Source organism: Mastigoproctus giganteus, chromosome 9, assembly GCF_048544385.1.
Source record: "Mastigoproctus giganteus isolate SK-2022 chromosome 9, ASM4854438v1, whole genome shotgun sequence".
In the NCBI taxonomy this organism is placed as follows: Eukaryota; Metazoa; Arthropoda; class Arachnida; order Uropygi; family Thelyphonidae; genus Mastigoproctus; species Mastigoproctus giganteus.
Window position 1 is genome coordinate 113,437,057 of NC_143583.1, and position 24,088 is coordinate 113,461,144.

Sequence of the window (24,088 nt, forward strand, 5' to 3'; positions counted from 1 at the left end):
TAACACTGTCTCAATAGCATCAGCAAATATTTCTGCACCCTTTCTATTTAACTGTATCCCATCCCCATAGACAGCCTTGTCTTCTCAGCTTGGAGTGACAGGGTGACCAAACAGTTGGGTCACACGAGAGATGAAAATGCCAAAATTTGCATTTTTAAATAAATAATCTTTATTTTATGGTAAATTATGTTATACAATTAATTTGTCACCTATTTTATTCACAGCATTAAGGTAGGTGAAAATTACACATATTCATATGTGACACATAGAACAGATCTAAATTTGCATTTTAAACAAATAATCATTACTGTATGGTAAATTAACCCGCACCTTTCATGGCTTATTTTATTGACAACATTAAATATCACAGTGTGCTGGTTTTTAAATGTTTATTATAAATAAAATTTGTAATCCAGACTTAACCTTAAGTTAAATTTGAATTATAAAATTATGGAAAATTAAAATTCTCATGTGAGAACTTATCAAAATAGGAGGGTTAATATGATAATCATGTTTCACTCTTTCGCAGCTGTAATTGGTATACTGACAACTTCTACAGAATTTGTTGTACTAGATAACTTTGCAAATTCTGGCATGTATGCGTCATGTTTGCTAACATGTAATGAAGCTTCTTGCTCTCTAATAAGCTCATCAAATAGTTTCTCATTATTTTGTACAGTGTCACTTATTTCATTGGTTTCAACAATGTCCTGCTCATCAGCATTATCAACATCACTGTCCTTGTCATGGGAAATAAAGTCTGCGGACAAAATGGGCAAATCCAGTCTTAGTTTCTTTATGCACACCTTTAAAATAAATTAAAAAGAATGTTACAAAACATTTTGCATAATGCAAAGTATTTACAAAGTTTGGGTAAAATTATACAATTAACTCCAATATGCTCAATTGCATATAAAGATAATCCAATTCACAGACAGGAATAAGATTACACAAAACCCTACAAATTTTGAAGCCACAAGTAAAAAAGAGCAAGTCAAGTTTACCAAACAAATGCCTATCTAAAATGTCTGGTAGAATTTATTCACAATTTAGTTTACATTAAATAAAGAATGAAGAAGGGTCAGTGAAAGTTGAGTAATTAAAGTAATATATGAAATAGAGATTCTAGCTCACTTTTAATTGTGAAGAAACAGATCTCTGTAAAAACACCCCTTTTCCCATAAAAATATAAATTTTTCTAAAATAAACTACTGAAAAAAAAAAAAAAAAAATTAAATATGTTTTTAATAAAATAATGTAGATTTCAGGCAAATGACTATAAAATCCTTATTATAATTAAAAACAGTATATTTTAAAAATATATATTTTTGACTATTTTTAAACCCAAAGTCAATTATATGAACTGACTTATTTTTTCCCAATATCTTTCATACCTTTATAGGTTAATTTACTTTTTTCGTTATTAAGTGAGGAAATATTTTCTTTTATTTCTTTACAAAATCTATAGGTAGAAATACTTTATAATTATTTTTTCTCCCTATTTTGTTTGAACTTTTTCAATTTTTTTTTCATTGGATAAGTATTAAATCTATATAACTATTAAACCATTTAAATCTATTAATTTTTTAGCTAGAGTTGGCTGAAATTGAACAATAGCTTTGTCTTTTTTCAATTTCTATTTATAATTTTTTTAATTTATTAATTTTTATTAATTTATAATTTTTTTTTCGATTTATTTTAAAAATATCCTTAAGAAAATTTTTAAAAAAATGTCTTTCATAAATGGAAACAACATTCTGTAAGAAATGTAATCAAGAAAAAATGAAACAGAATTTAATATTTCTCAAACTCTTAAAGACTGTAATAAAAAATGTCAAAAAATATTATAGTTGTAGAAAGATAGATGAACACAGAAAAATCATTGTATGTCAATATGGAAGAAAAGTACAAAACTTATTTGAAGAGACATAGAAAGTTAGATTTACATATAAGAAGTTTTATGGAACTTACAAAGGTGGTTCAATCAAGAATCACCCTGACCTAGCTGCAGAGGTGCTAGCCTGTTGATTCTTGGCACAGGTTTTAGTCCTTCTCTACACAGCCACCGTGCAGATTTACACATTTTTCCCATCGATGGATGAGGCTACGGATATTGTTTTTGTAGAAGTGATGAGGTTTGTCTTTGAACCATGACTCTGTTGCAGAAATGAGTGTCTCGTCGTCAGGGAAGTGGGTCCCCCGAAAGAAATGATTTGAGGGAAGGAAACAAGAAGTCCAATGGTGCAAGATCGAGCGAGTAGTGGCTGCTTGTGTTGTTGCAATTTCAGAAGTGTGAACTGGGGCATTTTCTTGAAGCATTCTCACACCTTTGGACAGCATGCCATGCCTACATATTTTGATTTTCTCCCATAATTTTGTAAGTTGGCATAATAGGCACCTATAATTGTTCTACCTTTTGGCAGGTAATCAGTCATTATTATGCCATACACAAGAAGACAGAATATGAGGAATGTTGCAAATTGAATCATTCAGTTCATCTTCTCAATCTCCAACCCATGCAAGGTAATAAGTACTATAGGTTCTGATACCTCTCACGTTTGGGGTTTTCATTAAAAAAAAAAAAAAAAAAAAAAGTTGCAAATTGAATGCTGGTGATATTTGAGAATTCTTATAACAAAAGCATTAAGGGAAAACAAAAGACTTAAATCAGCAGCCATGAGCAGTAATACAGAAAGACAAATTATACTGAAACTGAAGAATAGCAATGGTGTACTTATAAATAGCAGAGAAGGAATAATTTAAATAGCAGAAGACTACTATAGAGAATTATACAAGGAGTGAGGGAATGATGCGAGCAGTGGGGAAGATGGATTACAAATTAGTAACACCTACGACATACCCAAAATCCTTCCTGATGAGGTAGAACATGCTTTGAAGAAAATGAAGAATCAGAAAGCCACAGGGGAAGATGAAGTTACTATAGAGTTGTTAAAATTGGGAGGAAGAGACATAACACAAAAACTGGCAAGACTCTTCACAAAATGTATTAGAAAAGGTGTGATGCCTAAGGAGTGGAATAATGCAATCATAGTTTTGCTGCATAAGAAAGGAGAGATAAATCAGAAATTATAGACCAATCAGCTTGTTATCTCACATCTACAAGTTGTTCACAAGGGTCATTACTAACAGATTAGAAAGAATACTTGATGAGAATCAACTGAAAGAGCAAGCTGGCTTTAGGACAGGATTCTCAACTATGGATCACCTTCACGTGATATCACAGCTAATGGAGAAAGCAAAAGAATATAAAACACATTTATGCCTGGCATTTGTGGATTATGAAAAGGCATTTGACTCCATATAGCATAAGGCAATGTTTTGGGTACTGGAAAGACAAGGCATAGATACCCCATACATTATGATTTTGAAGAAAATATATGAGAACGCTACCTCCTTTATTAGACTAGAGAAAGATACTAGGAAATTTAAAATCGAGAAAGAAGTTCGACGAGGAGACAATATCTCCGAAGCTGTTTGCTGCTGCTGCCCTTGAGGAAGCTTTCAGAAAATTAGACTGGTCGCAGAAAGGAGTCAATGTGAACGGAGAGTACCTAAACCATTTACGATTTGCAGATGACATTGTGGTCATAAGCCACGATCCCAACGAATTAGAGGAAAATCTTAATCAGTTATGCATAGTTAGTAAGGATTTTGGACTAAAGGTGAATATGGCTAAAACAAAAGTAATGATGAACAAGTAATGTAATGATGACTGAAGGAGCAGTAATTGAAAAGGTGGAGTCATATACTTATCTGGGACAAGTTATTAGCTGTAATAATGATAAATGGCTGGAACTCAAGAGAAGAATAGCATTCAGGAAATATAGTCACATACTGAAGAGCAATATCCCAGTTTGTCTTAAATGTAAAATAATGAACCAATGTACTTACGGAAGTGACACTTGGGTACTCACCAAAAGAATGGAAGAGAAGCTGAGAACTACACAACGAAGAATGGAACGAATTATATTGGGAATCAGACTGTTAGATCAGAAGAGAAACACATGGATTAGGCAGCAAACTCAAGTAAAGGACATTCTTATCAAAACTAAAGAACTAAAATGGTCTTGGGCAGGACACACATAACTCAAAGACATCACAGATGGACTAAGAAAGTAACAGAATGGTACCCAAGAGGAGCTAGAAGAAAACCTGGAAGACAATGGCGGAGATGGATAGATGAAATTCATGAGTTTGTGGGTACTAAATGGATGGCCATTGCACAAAACAGAAGGAACTGGAAAGTTGCTGGAGAGGCCTTCATCCTGCAGTGGATTGAAAATGGCTGATGATGATGATGATAACAAAATGTTCAGTGAGATAATCGTGTTATTTCAAGAATAAGAGGCTATAGCCATTATTGACTAAGCAAAAACAATAAAAAATTTCTCTAAAAAAAGAAAAGGTTATTTTTTGGCATTGGGTGACATTCAATTTGTATAAATACATCACATTGTGCGTTCCTAGCCAGGGCTGGCTCTATGATTTGAACCAACCAAGTGCAAAATAATCCTTGAGATTAGTCACAAAATAACTGCATGGAAAGGCCATTTGTATTTGAAGATTCTGTTTTATAAAATAAAAATTTAAATAAAGGATATTTGGTATCATAAGGTGATACAAGAATACTAATATAATTAAAAACTTCACATTTTCGAACTATAAAATAAAATAGTTCAAGTGTACGAAAAACGTGCATAGAGTTAGATGTGATACATCTCTTACACTTCCGTTACTAGTTATACAGGGCACACCATAACATGTGAGCTGTATATTCAGCATCAGCTGAATAAAAACACATAAAAAAGACATAAAAACAACGAAAAAGAAGTTCACATAAACCTGTCCAATTCTAAATGGTTATGGTTAAATTTTAAAAAATGGCTATGAGTTTTTCGATAAAAATAAAAAAGAATAAGCAAACATGTACCTAGTGTGAACTCATATTTCACTAGGTATGTTTGCATATTCTGATTTATCTTTCACCGCTGAAAACTCCATTGCCATTTTTTAAAATTCAGACAGCCATAACTTTGTAACTGTTTGATTAGGACACATGTTTATATAGAATTTTTTTTTCCATTATTTTCAGATCATGAATCCATCCTGTCCATGTGTTATCAAACATCTTGTATACAAATGCACTGAAACTCATAGCTTGAATTAACAGCAGAGCCTAACTAACAGCTATAACTTATTGTTAAACATTGGTACAGATTAAACTAGTTTTTCATTTCTCTGTCTAAGAATTAATTAAGTTCCGCACACAGAATTTATTTATTTTAAACCATATGTTGCTGAATTTCTTGGTTTTTATTCACACTACCAACAGTTCCGATCAACAAATAAAGAATAACATCTCACACACATATAACAATACCTTTGTTTCACAATTATCCAAAATACTGGCTGAGATGGAGAACTCATATCAAATTAGAATGCTTGGTGTTCTTTGGCAACATAGGAGCAGCATACCAGTTCTGTGCTTTCTTATTTGTAATGACATTTGTAATACAAATGTCATTACAAAGCTGCTGAAGTTAATTGAGGTATACTGGATGCTTAAGGGGAGGATGAATAGTTATTTATCCTCTTTTCAAGTGGTACAGGTAGGAAGAAATTTTTACATATCTTTTTTAAGTTTCCTGATAGGATGCACAGTGGTCTAAGATTGAAAGCATGATTTTCTGTTATGCTATGAAAAGTTGTCACTGGCAGTCGTGTTTCCTGGGTGGTATTCCTTGGTATGTTCTTTGTATGTTTTTTCAGTCTGATGTGGAATTGGTGATATGACAGAATGATGCAGTGCAAGTGAGAGAGAATTGTTTAAATTTCCTATTATCAATAGACCCTACAATTTTTGGTGACTGCAGCCACCTATTTTATCCATGCTTAGATGGTAGGGGAGAATCTAGAATTGTGTGATAATCTTGTTCATGATCCAGCTGAACAACTGGAAAAGGTATTTGTTATTGTTACTGATGTAGATTGGTCTTATATGTTGTAGTTTTAGTTTCAGATAATGAGGATTGTAGGTGGGGAAATCATAAGTCAGAGACTTTTAAATATGCCCTCACACTAACTGGAACTTGAGTACAGTACCTGTACTCAAGTTCCAGTTCATGTGCCAGTCTGATTTTTGTAATATGAGGTGTAAACAGCATTGTTAGAATTGCCAATAAGAATACTGAGGCTTCATGCTATTAAGGAAGGTAACTGTAATGTTGTGATGTAATGAATTCATAGCTTAGATATGGGACGGAATTAAGAGAATGATCATTATCAATGCTCACTTTCTTAAACAAAGATCATTATCTTTGTTAAGGAAACTGGTGTGTCCTACACAGTTATTGTGTCTCCTACATTATGAGACACAATAACTGTGTCTCTTAATGTTTGAATTAAACAATTCAGACATCAGAAGGCACAGTTATTGTGAGGGGACACACCAGTTTCCTTAGCAAATAATTGTTAACAATCTCAAAAGTCAGTTTCAGAGCACTGTTGCAATGGAAAAGGATTGTTCAGTATGGGGCCAATTTCACTAACCTGGTAGTTTTAACCAACTAAAAGTGCATGGGGACATAATTCAATAAACTAGCAATTTTAGCTCACAACTTACATGGAGTTAAATGTTTTTAACTGAGTAATTTTACTATATATTCCAAGCCTTGATTATAAATTCCCAAGTATGTCTTCCTCACAATATTTAAACATTTTTGTGAATATTTAAGTTAATCATATGCTTCAATTAACTAATAAAAAATTAAAGCACTTTAAAACATTCCATTCCAATACTGGATAGAATTTTACTAAAATTAGTGGAATTTGCATGAATTTTCTAAGTAGAAGGGAGTACAAATAATATGTGCTGAAACAAAGTCCTCACATTAAAGGCACTGGTCTCTCAAATTGCAATGCTATTACTAGTTACCAATGATTCCCCCATGAATAAACATATTTCCTAATGGAAAGCACACTGTCATTTATTTGTATAATATAATGCTATCGTCCTTATAATGACACTGTATTATGTAATACCATTTTAATTTCGGAGCTTAATATCTTTAGTGCAGTTCACAAACTTTTACTCATCCTTTCTTAAAAAGGAAGTGTAATATGTTCATACTCTCCCTATTCTCAGAAGCACAGCTTTAGCTTATACCATTTTACTTGATAGAGAACAAACACATTTACTTACACTTTGGCCACTCTGTATATCAGAAATTTTGCATAGGCACTGTGATGAAATACAGAGCTGGGAAGGTATTAATATTTATAATATTAATATCTTTATGTCTATAAAAATAGTGCAATGAAGTTATGCTGATTTACCTGTACTTGTTTCTTACTACCCAGCTTCTCTATCTGTTCAAGGCAATCATCAAATGTTAGCCGAGGATGAAGACGATGAGCCCAATGTTCAAGATGTGACATCATCTTATTGAGATCTTCTTTCTGACAGGAAGGGAAAGAAGCAAACCACAAAGATAATATTATTTATTCCATCTTTCTTTTTTTTTTTCATCAAGTTCATTTTAAAAGTTAATTTTTACATGGGTAGTAGTTTCAACATGTTTGTCAAAACCCTATCACCTCTTTAAGAACTTAAAATTAATAGGTTGTTTGCAAAACACTTGAAAGCTTTCAGCTGGCAAGTATCATCATGGATAATATGAATATTTTTTATTTTATTTTATTAAAGGAGGCCATGGAACCATGAGCACATTGAATTACTACAACCCAGGCTCCCACTCAAATGCCCAACATGCTGATGAAGCTAATTCATGTTAAACCAGTCATCTTAAACTGTGTGCAGAAATTCAAGTATCTTCTTCAAAATCCTTTATAATGATGAATCTGTTTATAACCTTGGTTAGATCGTCTACACAAATGGCATTAAAGTTTCCAGTAAAACTCTACTTAGAGGAGATTATTTAACTTTGAATCAACATGGGCAGGGACTGAGGTATGTATATTAGTACACAGCTGATAATTTTCTTTATGGTCCATGTGATATATAGTTGTTCACAAAGCCTCAAAAGACATCACTGTCTTTTGAGGATGTGGTGAACATCTTCAAACATTATGGGGTAATGACCCACAATTTTAAAACCTCTGGGTTAACTTCCTAGCAAAGTTTTAAAATGAATCAGAATGGCTGTTCCAAATGTATAGAAATGTTTTTGTAGAGGAGAAGGAGAGGGAAAACCTTCATAGGGAAAGTATCATAAATAATGTAGCTTAAGATTGTTGTAAGTGATTTTCTGGTGATATCTAGAGTACATTGAGTGGCCATTTTATTAGGTATACATAACTAATGAACAGGTCACTCTTTACCCCTCAGAACAGCCTGGATTCTTTGTGGTGTCAAAAGTGTGACACAGTGATGCTGGTTAATGCTAACCCAATTGCTTCCCACAGTTGCAAACTGAATAACTGTGGACTATTGCAAAGAGCTTGTTCCATCTCATCCCACAGGTGCTCTAATTCAATTGAGATCTGGTGACTGGGTAGCTCATTGCAGTAAGCTGAATACACTCTCATGCTCCTAGAACAAGTTCTGTACAATTCTGGCCTTGTGACATGGTGCATTATCCTGATGGAAGGCCCTATTTGCTGATGGACACATTAGGGATATGCCTGGTCAAAAAAAATTTCCAGATAACCTGTGGCATCAAAACATTTACCAGTAAAACACCACCTACACCACTGTACTGTCAGAACCAAATTGTGTTGGCACAAGTCCATCAGTCCATGGACTCATGCTGTTTTTGCCATATTCTGTCCCCCTAGTGTGAAACAGCAGGAACCAGGATTTGTTCAAACAAGGCAATGTCTTTTCAATCCTCCACTGCCCGATGTCAGTGTTCCCAAGTCTACTCAATCATACCTTCTTGTTTTTGCTGAAAGTAGTAGAACCCAGTTTTATTTTTGGCTGCAATACCCTATCCATGACAGGGTATGATGAGTTGTGTATTTTGAAATGCTTGGTCATCAGTCAAATAACAACCCAGTACAATCACTGTTATGCTGGGCTTTTATTTGACTGAATGTATTCTTCCTGTTATCCTGCACAAGTGTTATCCTAGGATAACACTTATCTGCACAAGTGTTATCCTAGGTCAGAAATAAATCATTGTTTAACGAATAGATATTTATTGTATACCCAGTATAAAATGAAATATAAGTACAATTTCAGTTCAGTAGCTTTCGGAACTCGTGTCCCTTCGTCAACTGACAAATTTGAATACATTACAAGCAAAGTGTGGCACATTACTCATTCGTCATTGTTGTAGCACGGACGTGTGCTGCCTTGCACCAGTGATCATCCATCAATAAAACGGTTGTCTCCAGGATTGGATGTATACGCATGCCTTTCTGGCGATTTAATGCCTTAGGGTTGTTCATCAAGTTTACCGTAGAATCAGAGGTGGACGGTTCGCTCCCGTTTCTGGACGTGTTAGTGCATCGCGTAGGCCCACATCTAGAGACCTCAGTATACCGCAAACCCATGTGGTGCGGTCAATTCACCAACTACGGGTCCGGCCACGCTCCAAGCCATCTCAATAGCACTGCCCGCACCCTGTTCTCCAGGGCCTGGAGCCATTCCAGCACCGACACAATTAGACGTAACGAGATCTCCCGTGTGAAGGCGGACCTAACCAGATGCGGTTATCCATCCCATGTACTAAACAGATGCTTGTTACAGGCACAAGAACTTACTTCCAACCCAAGACCTCCGAAGCAAGTCAGCATATCATCCGCCTACATTCCGTACTATCCAGGAGTGTCAGGACGTATCTCGAAGATTCTGAGAAGTTACAACATCAAATGTGTACAATTACCAGGTAGGAACCTACGTTCACTTGTCTCCGGTGTGAAGACCCCTGTCACACCTGTCTTACGCAGCGATGTAGTGTACCGTATCACCTGTAGGGCTTGTAACAGTTGCTACGTAGGTGAGACATCGAGACGTCTCCAGGATCGCCTCACGGAACACGACAGAGCAATCCGGCTTGCCGAAACTGACCAGTCCGCGCTTGCAGAACATTTTTGGGCTACCAACCACGATCTTGACCCCAAGCGCGACTTTGAGATAGTGGACCACGCGCGACACTTTCGCCACCGCCTATGGCTAGAGTCACTAAACATAATGAACAACCCTAAGGCATTAAATCGCCAGAAAGGCATGCGTATACATCCAATCCTGGAGACAACCGTTTTATTGATGGATGATCACTGGCGCAAGGCAGCACACGTCCGTGCTACAACAATGACGAATGAGTAACGTGCCACACTTTGCTTGTAATGTATTCAAATTTGTCAGTTGACGAAGGGACACGAGTTCCGAAAGCTACTGAACTGAAATTGTACTTATATTTCATTTTATACTGGATATACAATAAATATCTATTCGTTAAACTATGGACCCCAGTACTCCAGGCCCATTTGTCACTAAATCATTGTTTCTGACCATAGGATCACCATTGGATGGATTTTATTTGTTTATTGGATCAATTTCGATACATCCGAGTCATATGTGAAAATCTTGGTAGAGTTGCAGTTTCTTAGACAATCATACTGGCATGTCTGGAACTAATTACCATGTCATGTTCAAAGTCCCTCAAATCTGTATCTTGCTATGCCGGTTTTAAAATTTGCTGAAAATTTTGTTCCAATCTTACTTCCAACATCCAAATTCCAAAACATACTATCATTTATATAAACTATATGATCAAAAGTAACTGTACACCCCTATGAAGATATCGAGTGAGGACTCGGTAAAGCTGTAAACATGTAGTTTACAGCAAAAGCCTTGCACCCACTCACACACAAATATTTATTTTGTTTATACTCTGTGAAGGCCACAAAGTCAGGGATTCACAAGAAACAGAAAATAGAGCAACATCACCATATTTATTAGTAATGCAGCCTTAAACCATGGTCACTTAAGTGCATATACTTCTGTACCGTCTGACTTGACCACAGCAATTTTCTAATTTTTTTTCCCTTTTAACTGCAACCAGTAAACAAATATTTTGAATAACATCACAAATTAAACTGTACAATATTCATAAGTTACAATAAAAACATTCTTTTTCATTATTACTGGTTTCTCTCATTTATTTTTGTTCAATATTTTTCAACTGAGTTTAGTAAATTGTAATTAATAAAATAAATAATAATTTTTTTTTATAATTCAAACAAAAAAGGTTTCTCATAGACATCATGCATATTCGTTCCATTTTGGGGTGCTAGAAATGGAGGATTAAAAGTAGTGCTTCTCATGGCAACTCATGATTAAGAGTTTATCCAATCTAATGTATTAAGACTATAGTGTTTACTCATGAGAGCTGAAAACTTGCAGTGCAAATTATATAGGGCAGTGATGGTGAATCTTTTCTTCCCTACATGCTAAATAAACAAAAAAAAAAATTTTTTAACAAAAACAAAAATAACAAATTTTGTGTACCACAGGGAAAAAAAAAAAAAAAAAAAAAGAACCTGGTTAAAATTAGTAAACAGCTGTTACTGTTATTATAAAAATAATAAATAAAGATAATAATACTTGATTTTCTAATCAGAATTTTGTTGCTGTATAATTCTGTACACAATTGCACTTAGGTTTTCTCTGCTAGATGTGACTGACAAGATCATAAAACAAATGTCTTCAAATAATAAAAAAAAAAAACTGTTTTTATAATATAAACTATTTTATGGGTGGTTGCATGCTCATGTATTTTCCTATGCATGTCATATGTGCCACTGGTTTGCCAGCTCTAATATAGGAAAAGATTTATTTCGTGGCACTGCAGTTTCTTACAGAATTGCTTTGTTACAAGTCGTCAGAGATTTGCTAACAGAGACCACTAATTCTTGAAACATTATTGTAGGTGTCCTGTATTTTAAATTTATGACCGAATGGCAAATTGGTGGCCAAAAGTAAAAAAGTATCGTTTAAAAGTGATGCTTTGTAAGGTAGCTTATTCTATCTTAGGTATTAAGACCATAGTATCTGCTCATGGAAAATGAAAACCTGCTGGCTGCAAAATATAGATTACAAGTTAGTCCTCAATTTATTTATTTATGATAAAAGCTTTATTTTGAATAAACTTACTTCATGTCCTTTTCCTTTAAAGATTTCATTTTCAAAGTATTTTGGAAGTTCTGGTATTCCTCTGTTACCACAAAGCCTTTAATAAGTAGAAAAATATTAAAGAATATATTATTGCCAAAAACAGTTTTAAAATCTTGCAAAACATGTAGAAATTATATAGAGAGCAATTAAGCAACCTATTCATCTATAGATGCTGTTTGTTGTTTAGGAACTTTTACATGATAACTGCTTTGGTCATAGTGTTCCAGGTCAAATATGTTCAAAGGGACTTGCATATCATACAGGATGAAAACCCCCTTGCTGAGATCAGCTACTAATCAGCTACCTCTTTGCCTGAGATCAGCTACTAATAATCCAAACTGAAGGACTGTAATTAGTTGAAGAAGGTATGAAACATTTTAGGAATGTCAGAACCAAAAATGAAAAATTTTTAATACAGACTGGCTTCCAGCCAGGGAAAAAAAAAAAAAAAAAAAAACAAAGAGAAAGTATGAAAAGTTTTGTGAGAAGCATTTTATTGTAGAAAAAAAAGAACAATACTGTACTAACAGAGCATATTAATGAACAATTAGGAGTATACTTAGCAAAGTACAATTCTGGTACCTCATTAGTGAGGTAATCTAACAGTCAAATTAAGACAAAATCATGAAGGAAAAAAAAAAAAAAAAAAACTAAAGCATTCACCTCTAGCAGTGCAAATGCATGACTCCCACCCATGCAACATGAGGAATCCTCACACTCAACCAAAGGATAACCCCAGAGGCTCACATCTGGTGAGTATGGGCTTGGCAAACCCAGGATCCTCAGCTGGATATCATCATTCTTCTCTTTCTTGGTGATTCCTTTCTACTCTCTCTCTCTCTCTCTCTCTCTCTCTCTCTCTCTCTCTCTCTCTCTCTCTCTCTCAGGGTAACTAGGGATTTTTTTTTTTTTTTTTTTTTTTTGGCTAGTGCAGCATAAGCCTCAGGCTTCCTTGCACCATAGGACTAATCATAATAATAATAATAATAATAAGTGCCACATCAGTGATAAATGGCAAGGGTGCAAAAGGTGATATCGTCATACCTGTTGGTATTAAGGACAGGCAATCTAAGATTTTATTTAGCAGGTATAAGGCAATGTTGAGAAAAAGCTGCTAGCTAAGGTTAAATTTGAAAGTGTCTGGAATTTTGTCCATATACAATAAGAGGGAGTACATGATGAAAGTCTTAACAATCAATTTGGCTTTGGACAGATTGTGCAAAGCTCATGGGGTGGAATCTTTCTCGGAATGGCATGTATTTGTTAACAGGAGAGAATGTTTTTACAGGGATGAGATACACTTATATGGAAGGGGTGCATAAATATTTTAGCATTAGCATTAGTAGAGGCATATGATGCAAGAAAGCAAGCTTATTCAGCATCAGCCAAAAAAAAAAAAAAAAAAAAAAACACACACCACTCCCATTTCACCCCTCCGTTCGTTCGAAATACCTGTCCAGTTGAGCTTTAAATTTGTTTAGGCTATCAACTTCAACAACAAGTGATGGAAGTCGGTTCCACCAACCAACCACCCGCTGGCCAAAGGCAAATTTCCGCACATCTATCCGACATCCGTCCTTCCTCAATTTGAATTTATGCCCTCTGAGGTGATTATTCTGAGCAAGATGAAGAATCCCATTGGCATTGAGCATGCTCAAACCATTCAAAGCCTTATACACCTCTATCAGATCACCTCGCCGGTGCCTAGTCTCCAGACTCTGTAATTTGCAAAACTTAAGCCTTTCTTCGTAAGAGCAACCCTTTGTTCCATTCACTAATCTTGTTGCCCTTCTCTGTACCCGTTCCAGCAGCTCTACATCCTTCTTGAAATGAGGCCTCCAGACCTGTATACAGTACTCAAGATGTGGCCTAACCATTGCCTTATACAAGGGAATAATCACCTCCTTATCCCTGCTAGAAAAATTCCTGTATATCATTGACAAGACACCATGAGCTACTCTTGCAGCTCGTCTGCACTGCTCAGAGAACTTCATATCTGCCTGCACAATTACCCCCAGGTCCTTTTCATTCTCCACCACTGTCAGTGTAGTACCGCAGAGTTGATACGTTGCTCTGGGGTTACTCTTTCCCATATGTAGTACTTTACATTTGTCAATGTTAAACTTCATTTGCCACCTCTCAGCCCATCTGTTCAACCTTTCCAGATCCTGTTGCAGCAGCATAGCATCAGTGGTGTCCTTAACAACCCTGCCAACCTTTGTATCATCTGCAAACTTGGACATTAAACTTGATATCCCATCATCAATATCATTCATAAACACCGAAAACAACAACGGACCCAACACTGAACCCTGAGGAACTCCACTAATAACATTATCAATGAGTGGTAATCAATGGACACTGCGACGAGCAGTGTCCATTGATTACCACTCTCTGTCTTCTGCCACTCAACCATCCCCTTATCCATAGCAGCAATTTGCCTCCAATGCCACACTGCTCCAATTTGTGCAGTAGTCTTCCATGTGCAATAGTATCAAAAGCCTTTCTAAGATCCAAATATATAATATCAAAGTTATTCCCTGCATCCAGTTCTTTTGTGACTACATCATAGTATCCAATCAAATTGGTCAGGCAAGACCTGCCCTTAACAAAACCATGCTGCGTCTGAGCTATAACTGAATTCTTGTTGTTGTTATTTGGTTTTTAGGAGCATTAGCAACTAAGGCCATATTGCTCCGGGATATGCGGTGGTCATTCCCTGACTTTCCCGCATCCTCCGTATTTGGTGGTGACGGACTCGAACCCCGGTCTAATCAAGAAGCGTGTGCTACGCACTGCTGCTCCTTCCCACCTGGCTACGGAGATGCCTCTGAATTCTTGTCTAGATGATCCTGCAGTGCTTCTTTAACCAGTGCCTCCATTAATTTACCTGGAACAGAAGTTAATCTAACAGGTCTATAGTTACTTGTGTCAGCCTTTGATCCTCCTTTGTGAATTGGGGTTACATTTGCACATCTCCAGTCTATGGGTACCTCCCCTGAGTCCAAAGAAGCTCTCATAATTATGGCTAGGGGTTTGCTTACTTCCTTTGCTGCCTCCTTTAATATAACTGGATAGATCCCATCCACCCCAGGTGCCTTTTTTATGTTTATCCTCAACAATCTCTCCTCCACTTTCCTCTCAGTTATTACAAAATCATCCAGCTCACTGCCAATGTTTACTTTACCTACATCATTCTCCTTCCTGAATAACTCCTCATGCGTGAATGTAGATGCAAAATACTCGTTTAGATTGTTAGCCACCTGAGCAGGATCCTCAACTGTTGAACCATCAATATCCAGTGGACCAATCTGATTCATCCCTTTCCTTCTTGAGTTTAAATATGTAAAGAACTCTTTTCTGTTTTTCTTTGCATCCTTTGCCAAGTATTTTTCGTAGTCTGCCTTTGCCTGCCTAATCTCCTTTGTGACTTGGTTACAGACCAACTTATATCTATCATAGGCTTCAATGTCATGTGTTAATTTGTATGTATCCCATGCATTTTTCTTCTCTGCCACATGTCTCATTAGTTCATCTGACAACCATTTAGGCCTAAACCTTGAACAATATTTCTTAGTTGGTATGTATAGCCTGGTAGCCTTCAAGATTAGTTCCTTGAATGCTTCCCATTTTGAGTTTGCTGTTGGTAACATCATCAGTTGGTCCCACTGTATAGAATTTAAATACTGTCTCAGACCATCATAGTCGCCTTTACGAAAACAAAAACCCTTCCCTTTACCTCTGATGGTAGTTACCTCCTTGAGTAAATCCCACTTCAACACACTGTGATCACTGCCACCTAGTGGTTCATTTATCTGAAGATTCTTAATGCATGAAGAATCACTACTGATAATCAGATCAAGAGTATTGCTCCCTCTTGTTGCCTCATGAACATGCTGATGTAGAAAACAATCATCGAATAAATCCACAAAAGCCTTGCTAGTATGCGAGTGACCAACCCACAAATTCCAGTCAATATCTGGGAAATTAAAATCCCCCATTATAAGACTCTCTGATTTACGGGTCCACTCTATTTCCCTGTACAATATCTTATTATACTCATCAGAGTCATTAGGCCTATAGCACACTCCTACTCTCAATTTTGATTTCCCTATGCTTATGTCACACCAAACTGACTCGACACTGCCCTGTCCATCGATGTCGACTGGCTTCACTTCCTTGGACTTTATGTGTTTCTTAACTAATAGCATTACCCCTCCTCCCCTCCTGTCCTGTCTATCCTTTCTATACACATTGTATTCCCCAAATTCCAGTTCCGCATTACTTATATCTGTGTGACACCACGTCTCTGATATCCCAACAATATCTGCCTTTGATGTTTTGAGCAATACCTCAAATTCATCAAATTTATTTACCAAACTCCTAGCATTGGTGTACACGCAGGTTTACATGCACCTGTTTCTATTCTTAGCTACCCTAACACGACCCATGTGTTTACTTGTACCCTAACACAACCCATGTGTTTACTTGTATTTGCTAATATTATTAAGGTTATTAAGAGCAACAAGTTAGTTGATGTACGTAGTGTGTTACATTTTAGGTGTATTAGCAAATAATAATAATTTATGATTTATAACAAAAAAAAAAAAAAAAAGCATCGAGTTTTATGCATAAACCAAGAGCATTCTGTTTCAATGCATCTGCCACATTGCCTATTCATTCCTTCAATCAGTGCCTCATAACAAACAATATCTACTGCTTCAACTACAATATATGGTATATGGATGGACTGTGTGATATGTATACAAAAAAAGAAATAACTGCTGGATTTCTATTAGCCTAATTTTAATGAAATTTGGGATGGCTCAACAAACCTTTTTAACAGAACCAAATATAAATTCATTTTTGAAAATTCATTAATCGAGAGTCAAGACAAAGAAATACTAATTTCTATTGGATTTCTATTGGTCCGATTTTAATAAAATTTGGGATGACTCAGCAAATCTTATAGAAAGATTTGTTGAGCTAAATATAAAATTTTATTAAAATCCATTCTGTTTGGAGACAAGTTATTGCATGGACAGACAGACAGACATGATGAAGCCAACAGACACTTCACACAGCTAAAGCACCTCAAAACATATACATATATGTACATTAATGCTAGGAGCACAGTAAATAAATTTGATGAATCTCAAGTATTGGTTAAAGTCATCAAATGCAGATAATATATGGATATCAGAAACATAATGCCACTCTGATATTGGTGATGAAAAACTTATATACAGTAAGCATATACAGAAAGGATTTGTACACGTGGTCTTTCTGGGCAGCATCTGAGGATTCCTCTAAAATCTGCCATTGTTTCTTTATGTTAGCATCTCTGCATAGTCAGTCATGTGTAGTGGTGTAGGTTCTGTGTTGCCATGTTGTGTTGTATGTATGACTTGTCATTTAGCAATCAGCCACTAGGTCTCATCCAAAGAGCTGGTGGCTAGATGTCTCCTGTCATTAGGAGGCAGCCATATACACATGCACTGTACTGGATTGCCTTCAACAGTTTGGGGGTTGAGGGAAAAGAAAGAAAGAGAATGAAATATAAAAGATAGGGAATAAGGACTGTGTACTGGGGAGTTTTGTTTGTTTGTTTGTTATTTGGTTTTTAGGAGCATTAGCAACTAAGGCCATATTGCTCCGGGATTTGCGGTGGTCATTCCCTGAATGATCTTTCCGCATCCTCCGTATTTGGTGGTGACAGGCTCGAACCCCGGTCTAATCAAGAAGCGTGTGCTACGCACTGCTGCTCCTTCCCACCTGGCTACAGAGGCGCCCGTACTGGGGGAGATGGAAATAGGAAAGGTGAGAAAGAAAGGAACCCCCCCACAGAAAGAGCAGCAGAATATGGAGCTATAGTGTGCTGCTATGCAGCAAATGCATAGCTTGACAGAAATGTCCAAAAGGGAGGAAGCTATGGGACAAAAGTACCACACACACACACACCTCTCTGAAATGCCAGATATTTGACAGCTACTACAGCTGGGCAGATACAATTACTGGGTGTTAGTGTGGTGTACCCCCACCTCCAGTCTGGGATGAGGGTACAGCCCAGACTCCAAAGATGTAGGCTAAACAAAAGACAGTGAAATATGCAATTCTAATCAGTCCCAAAGACAGTTGTTTTCGTTTTGGTAAAGGTTATGATTTGATTTTATGTTAGAGATTCAAGTGTGCTCTTGTTATTAGAAGGTGAATTTGAAATGGAGTGAGACATGATCTGCTTGAACAGGAGGTGAGAGAAACAGAGAGGCGAAGTTGACATGCACAGGAGGAGTTAAAGGTTGTTTTCTTTTTTTTTTTTTTTTTTTGTAAGGGGAAAGGTTAATTCCTAGTAAGGTTGGTAGGTTTTTAATATTTTTTTATTTATTTTTGTTTTATAGCTTAATTTTGGTGGAGGAGAAAGGAGCTTAGTACTATGTTAGGTTAGTAGATTAGGGGATAGGTAGGGGGAGATAAGGTTGTGATGTGCATGTTAGCCTATCCAGGATAAAACATTGATCCTACAGCTCCAGAAGATATCATCCAAGGTTAGTTAGTATGGCACTAAGGCAATCAATATGAGGACAAGTCTATAGTAAGCCACAGGTTGATATGAGCTTGGTAATGCTGTCAATGTAATGCAACATGCATCTTAGACAGATGCACAAAAGTTAAGAGTGCTCAAGGCCAGCTGAAACCCCCCCCTCCTGTGATCCTCACTTTGTTCCTGATACTGAGGAAACCAGTGCAAAGGGGAAGAGGTGCAAACCTTCCTTTCACAGGCAGTGGGGGGATATCAGTGGGAGTGGAACAGCATGAGAGGGCTAGGAATTATGTACAAAGGCAAGCTGCAGAAGGATGGCTTGTTCTGCCTGAAAAAAGTACAGGGAATTTTTAACCAGTCACAGGAAAATTAGTGAGTCTGCTATCGTCTTGAATTGTTTTGCTTCAAACTGGTGATATCCTATTTCCATGACTGTTTTGCCAATTACCGACTTTTTCATTTAATGAATGCAGTGCTACTGCATATAATCAGAATGCTTTCAAAGCTTGATTTGATTCAATTAATTTTTCTTCGTGGTCAGGAGAAATAAGTGCCCTGTTGGGTAGATAGCTACCCAACAAGGCACTTATTTCTTGTCCCTGTATGCTTAATACAAGGGCAGAAATAAAAGAGCACACACAAAGTTTCAGGATCCCTGCAACAGCAAATTTGAATGTCACTGAGTTTTAGTTCAGAAAGTTTGGCATGGAAGGAGCATGTCCCATAAGCAGGAATGTAGCATTTGTGCCCAGCTGGAACCATTGACTAACTTTGGGGTTTATAAATGTTATGTTCGGGATGAATGTTTTGGTGATGGTACTTAACTCATGTTACTCCAGCAGGTTTACCATATTTCGATTACAATGTTCATGATCCTTTATTTTTTTCCCTGTTTTATGTCAGTGGCTAAATTCAGCTCGATGCCAAGAATTTGGGAAGAATTAAGACTACAAATGTAATATAATAATAATATTTAGCATATAGTGAAAGGAAGCCATTGGCTTCCTAAAAGCTCCTAAAGGAGTATCAAAAGAAGATATTCTGAAATCTTGGTGTCAATCCGACTTTTCCCTTGAAGAGGAGTGTCCAAACATCTGACACATACTTTGATTTGTGTATAGAGGTTGCTTACTGAAAGTTTTATGTTAAAAAATGCCAAATTTGTATTAGTCTGAGAAAGGTTTGTACTTTTCTAAAAGATCCAAGTGTAAAATTTCGTTAAAATCTATCCACTGGGAGTTGAGTTTCTATATGCAGACAGACCTAGTGAAAACAACAGACTTTATGCATAAGTGAATGCCTAAAAAAAAAAAAAAGTCAGGAAATGTAGGTTACATTTCAGGTGCATTCATATTCATATTATACTTAGGAAGTGTTTATCAGAACTTCACCATGTAATGTTCAAGAGAAGAACTTGGGATATGGGTCAACCTACTGACATGATATTTGGAACAAAGGTGCAAAGGAATAATTTAAACAGGTGCTGAAAATTTGAAAGGGGTCAGAGCTGTTGTTCCAGATTAATCACGATTATGTAGGGTGATCGGAGAGGGAGGATCATAATTGCCTTAAAGGCTTCCCAAGGGACCAATGAAATATATGAAATGTTGAAATTATGCTATTGATCTGATCCCCCACCACTTCTGTGGGTGGCGGAAATTGGATGAAATTGAGCCAGAACTGATCCTAAACTTTTATAGGGAATTAAGAGAATATACGTTAACAATCTGCAAATATGCCTTAAAAAAAAAAAAAAAAAAAAAAAATCAGATTCACCAAAGAATGTAAGAACATTAAATGTTACTGATCAGTGTTATTACATATTAATGTATTTTTTAATAAATCTGATGTACAAACAATATGAAAATTTTATGCAAATTAAAAGCCACTTTTAATATGACTGAATAAAATTAATCAAAACAATTCTCTCAAAGAGTGACATATACTAAAAATCATTTGGAATGTTAACATCATGAGAATAATCATTACCAACCAAGACACTGATAACTGAATAAATTAGGATTATAACTGAACAAGCTGAATAATTTGTCATAATAAAATGAATCAATTGTATCCTCGATTATGCCCATTTGTAGTAATACCACTAACCATTTGAATTGATATGTGCATAATAAAATTATTTGCCACTACTGAATGAATTGATTAAAACCTCTCAATTACCTATCACTAGTGCTCACTGCTAATAGGGTTTCTGTGTACTTTCCAAATAATAACTAAGCACAAATGCAAACAGTATAGGATAAAAAGCAGAACAAGTTCATTAATCTATTGCTATGACATATGAGTAGGAAAATGGGCTAAGGTAAAATTAGCCAACACAAGAACTACAAGCAACTTACCGGACAAACTGGTTGACCGCTACCACAGTTTCTCCTTATATTCTCAGTAAACAGACGATGCATGTTATTGGCAGTAGAAGTTGAGAAGGATAATATATTGATTGACATGCAGGTGTGAGACAAGGTAATGATTGGCTTTTTCCCATTATTAAAAGCAGATTATTGGAGTTTGTGAGTGTTTCTGCTATTTAAAAAACTATATTACTGATTTCTTTGTATGTTTTTAAGGTCAGGTTTCCATGAGAACCATGGCATACTACAGGCAAACGGTTAGGTTAGTTTATGCCACTAATTCAGGATGGATTCAAGCAGGCTAGTGAAAAAAGGATAGGTTATGTTATGCTGGAGTATTCACGTTGTCTGTTGTGTTCAAGCACCAATCAGTACATTATCTGTCACGCCTACTGTTTGTTCTATCAGTTGTCGACATGGAATTGATTTCTGTGTTTTCTCACAGTGCCCATCCACAATGAGTTATGGACATTGAAGTTCTACAATACGCATAAAAGTTGTGGGTAAAACAAAAGCAAGACAAAACTGTCAATGTCATTACATGCAAAGTTAGCTCCCGGTGATATAACTGCTTTTAGGCTAGTATTAAGAGGGATTTGTTAGACTAGAATACAGCTGTTAACTAAAATTGCCACACTTCTACATGCAGGTCCATCTCCAATTCTATCTTTACAAACTGTATACTGTCAAAAGATAAGGTTCCTTGTGGTTTAAGATGTTTCTTGTAAACAAAAACATACCAGTTTGTATTTATATGTTACTATCTGTAAGTCATCTAGATTTTCTTCGTTCATGGAGACCACCATAAAACCAATGAATGCTGCATTGCTGAAGACCACTCCTTTCAGTTCTCTGTTGCATAAATTTTAGCTACTTATGGTTGCCAAATTTTTCATTACCAGAGGAAAAATGAGAACTTTTTAAAACTTTGAGCAGAAAACAATTGTTATTCATACCTTTCAGAATCCAACTTAAATCTTGGTTTCTGTATTACTTTCCTCTTTGCTGGAGTTTTTTTAGTAGTCACATCTGTGATGTCTGCATTCTCTTTATCAGTTGGTTCAGGATAGTTTTCTGTTTGTTTATCATCAGTTGCATTTTCTTCTAGATCACTTTCATTATCTTCTTCTTCAAGGTTTCTAACTAAATCATCCATATCAAGTTGCTCCATAATGGCATTAAAAAAAAAAAAAAAAAAACCTATAAAAGAAAATATGAACTAATGAAATTATTTTTTGTCTTTTACAGAGATCTTTTCCCAACTTCTAATACTATATTATAAAGTCTAATATAGTGATTGTGTATTTTTTTTTTTTTTTTGGATCATGGTATATGCACACATACAACTAACTACTCTCATGTCATGTTCATTGATTTGTAGAATTTTAATGAACTTAAAATCGCGACATATTTCATGTATTACCTATGAACTTATTTGTAAATAAATTTTTGGCAATACACTGATTGAGAACTGCTGGTCTAATATATGATTTAAAGGACATGCAGGAAAGCCAGGTGTGAGAATGAAAATACTTGGCAGCTATGAGAGGTTGTGATTCTGATCAGAATGCACACTGATTCAAGAAGTATATATTGCAACAACATTGAAGCAACATGGTGTGTTATATAAAGAGTGGAACAACAAAGTTGAGAGTAGGAGTGTTAGACCTAATGAATGCATTTTGTGCAACTGGAGTAAGCAAACAAAACGGAATAACTTATGGGAAACATTAATTAGATGGGGTAAATCTGCAATGACAGTATCCCTGCAATTGGCTGGGATATTATTACTGCAGGGATTACTGTCTGTGTTCATTGGTCCTACTGACTGATCGGATATACCTTCATCAATGATATTGATGAAGGTATATTAGGCTTAATGTCTAAGTTTGCAAATAATACAAAGGTTGGCAGGGTGGTTAAAGACAATCATCAGGGTGAGCTACTGCAACAAGATCTAGGAAAATTGGATTGATAGGCTGAGAAATGGCAGTTGAAGTTTAACATTTAAAAATACAAGGTACTGTATATGGGTAGCAGTAGCCGCAGAGTAACTTATCAATGTAGTACTACACTCAGGATTATGAAGAATGTAAAAGGGGTTAATTGTGCAGTCAGACATGAAATTCTCTGAGCAATGCAGACAAGAAATTCTCTGAACAATGCAGACATGCTGCCAAGCCAGCTTAGCTCATGGGGTTTTGACACTTTTATATGAATTAGACAAAAAAACTTCATCACTTATGAATTTTGCAAATAATGTGTTTTGCGCTGCATTGTGGGTTGCAGAAATGTTCAAAATGCATTTGTTAGATGGGATATATATCTTTGTGAATGAAATCTAATAAAAGACTCCACTGATATACCTAATTGCCATAAATATCTTCCCAAAGGGTAAAATACGTAATTAATGGAAATAAGAGAAATCATTCAAATGGCAATCAGACAACGAAACATACATTTTATCGCATTTACATGTACAAACTGAAACGACAAGTTAAGTACTAGTATTATGTACTGTAAAACAGCAAAATAAGTCCTCAATATTTTGTTGTTCCTCCTCAAGCTGCAATTACAGCCTTGCAACGAGCTGGCATAGAGTTAATCAACTTCTGGAAATACGGTTGCCCAATTTTGTGGTACCACACCCTTATAATGCTCTCCTGCAACTGAATCTTACTTGTTGGCTTCTTCTGAGCAATTTTAAACGACATTATGTACCAGCAATTTTCATTAGGGTTCAAATCTGACTGTTGCCGGGCCAGTCCAACACTGTAATGCCAGCATTTCTGAGGTATGACTGCACCTTAAAATGGTGTATGTAGGTTTTAAGCCTTGTGAGACAAGAAGACAAACTCATCATTAAATCTAAATTGCATAAGACTTACCAATTTCGCTGTGTGGCAAGGTCCTGAGTTCTGTTGAAAAATGCAGTTTTGGACAACTGTGTGGATATCCCTAATAAAGGATTTCAGGCACTTCTCCAAGGTAGCAGTGTAGGTTTCTGCATTC

General features: G+C 36.0%; 1 protein-coding gene across 1 annotated transcript; it reads right to left on the reverse strand.

Moving 5' to 3' along the window:
* Positions 1-498: 498 nt before the first annotated feature.
* Positions 499-22,238, reverse strand: LOC150080652 (TIMELESS-interacting protein). The gene is made up of 4 exons (XM_090381595.1): positions 22,033-22,238; positions 12,143-12,218; positions 7,357-7,479; positions 499-806 (listed from the first exon to the last, which is right to left on the reverse strand). Exons 1-4 carry the CDS (start codon positions 22,230-22,232, stop codon positions 516-518), a joined length of 690 nt encoding a protein of 229 aa, XP_090237721.1. The 5' UTR covers positions 22,233-22,238; the 3' UTR covers positions 499-515.
* Between the last annotated feature and the right edge of the window lie 1,850 nt (positions 22,239-24,088).

Coding starts and splice junctions, on each gene's coding strand:
- LOC150080652 (XM_090381595.1), bottom strand. CDS start 22,232: ATGGATGATTTAGTTAGAAACCTTGAAGAAGAAGATAATGAAAGTGAT. Junction 12,219..22,032: donor TTTAAGTTGGATTCTGAAAG/GTATGAATAACA, acceptor TACTTATTAAAG/GCTTTGTGGTAACAGAGGAA. Junction 7,480..12,142: donor TTAAAGGAAAAGGACATGAA/GTAAGTTTATTC, acceptor CCTTCCTGTCAG/AAAGAAGATCTCAATAAGAT.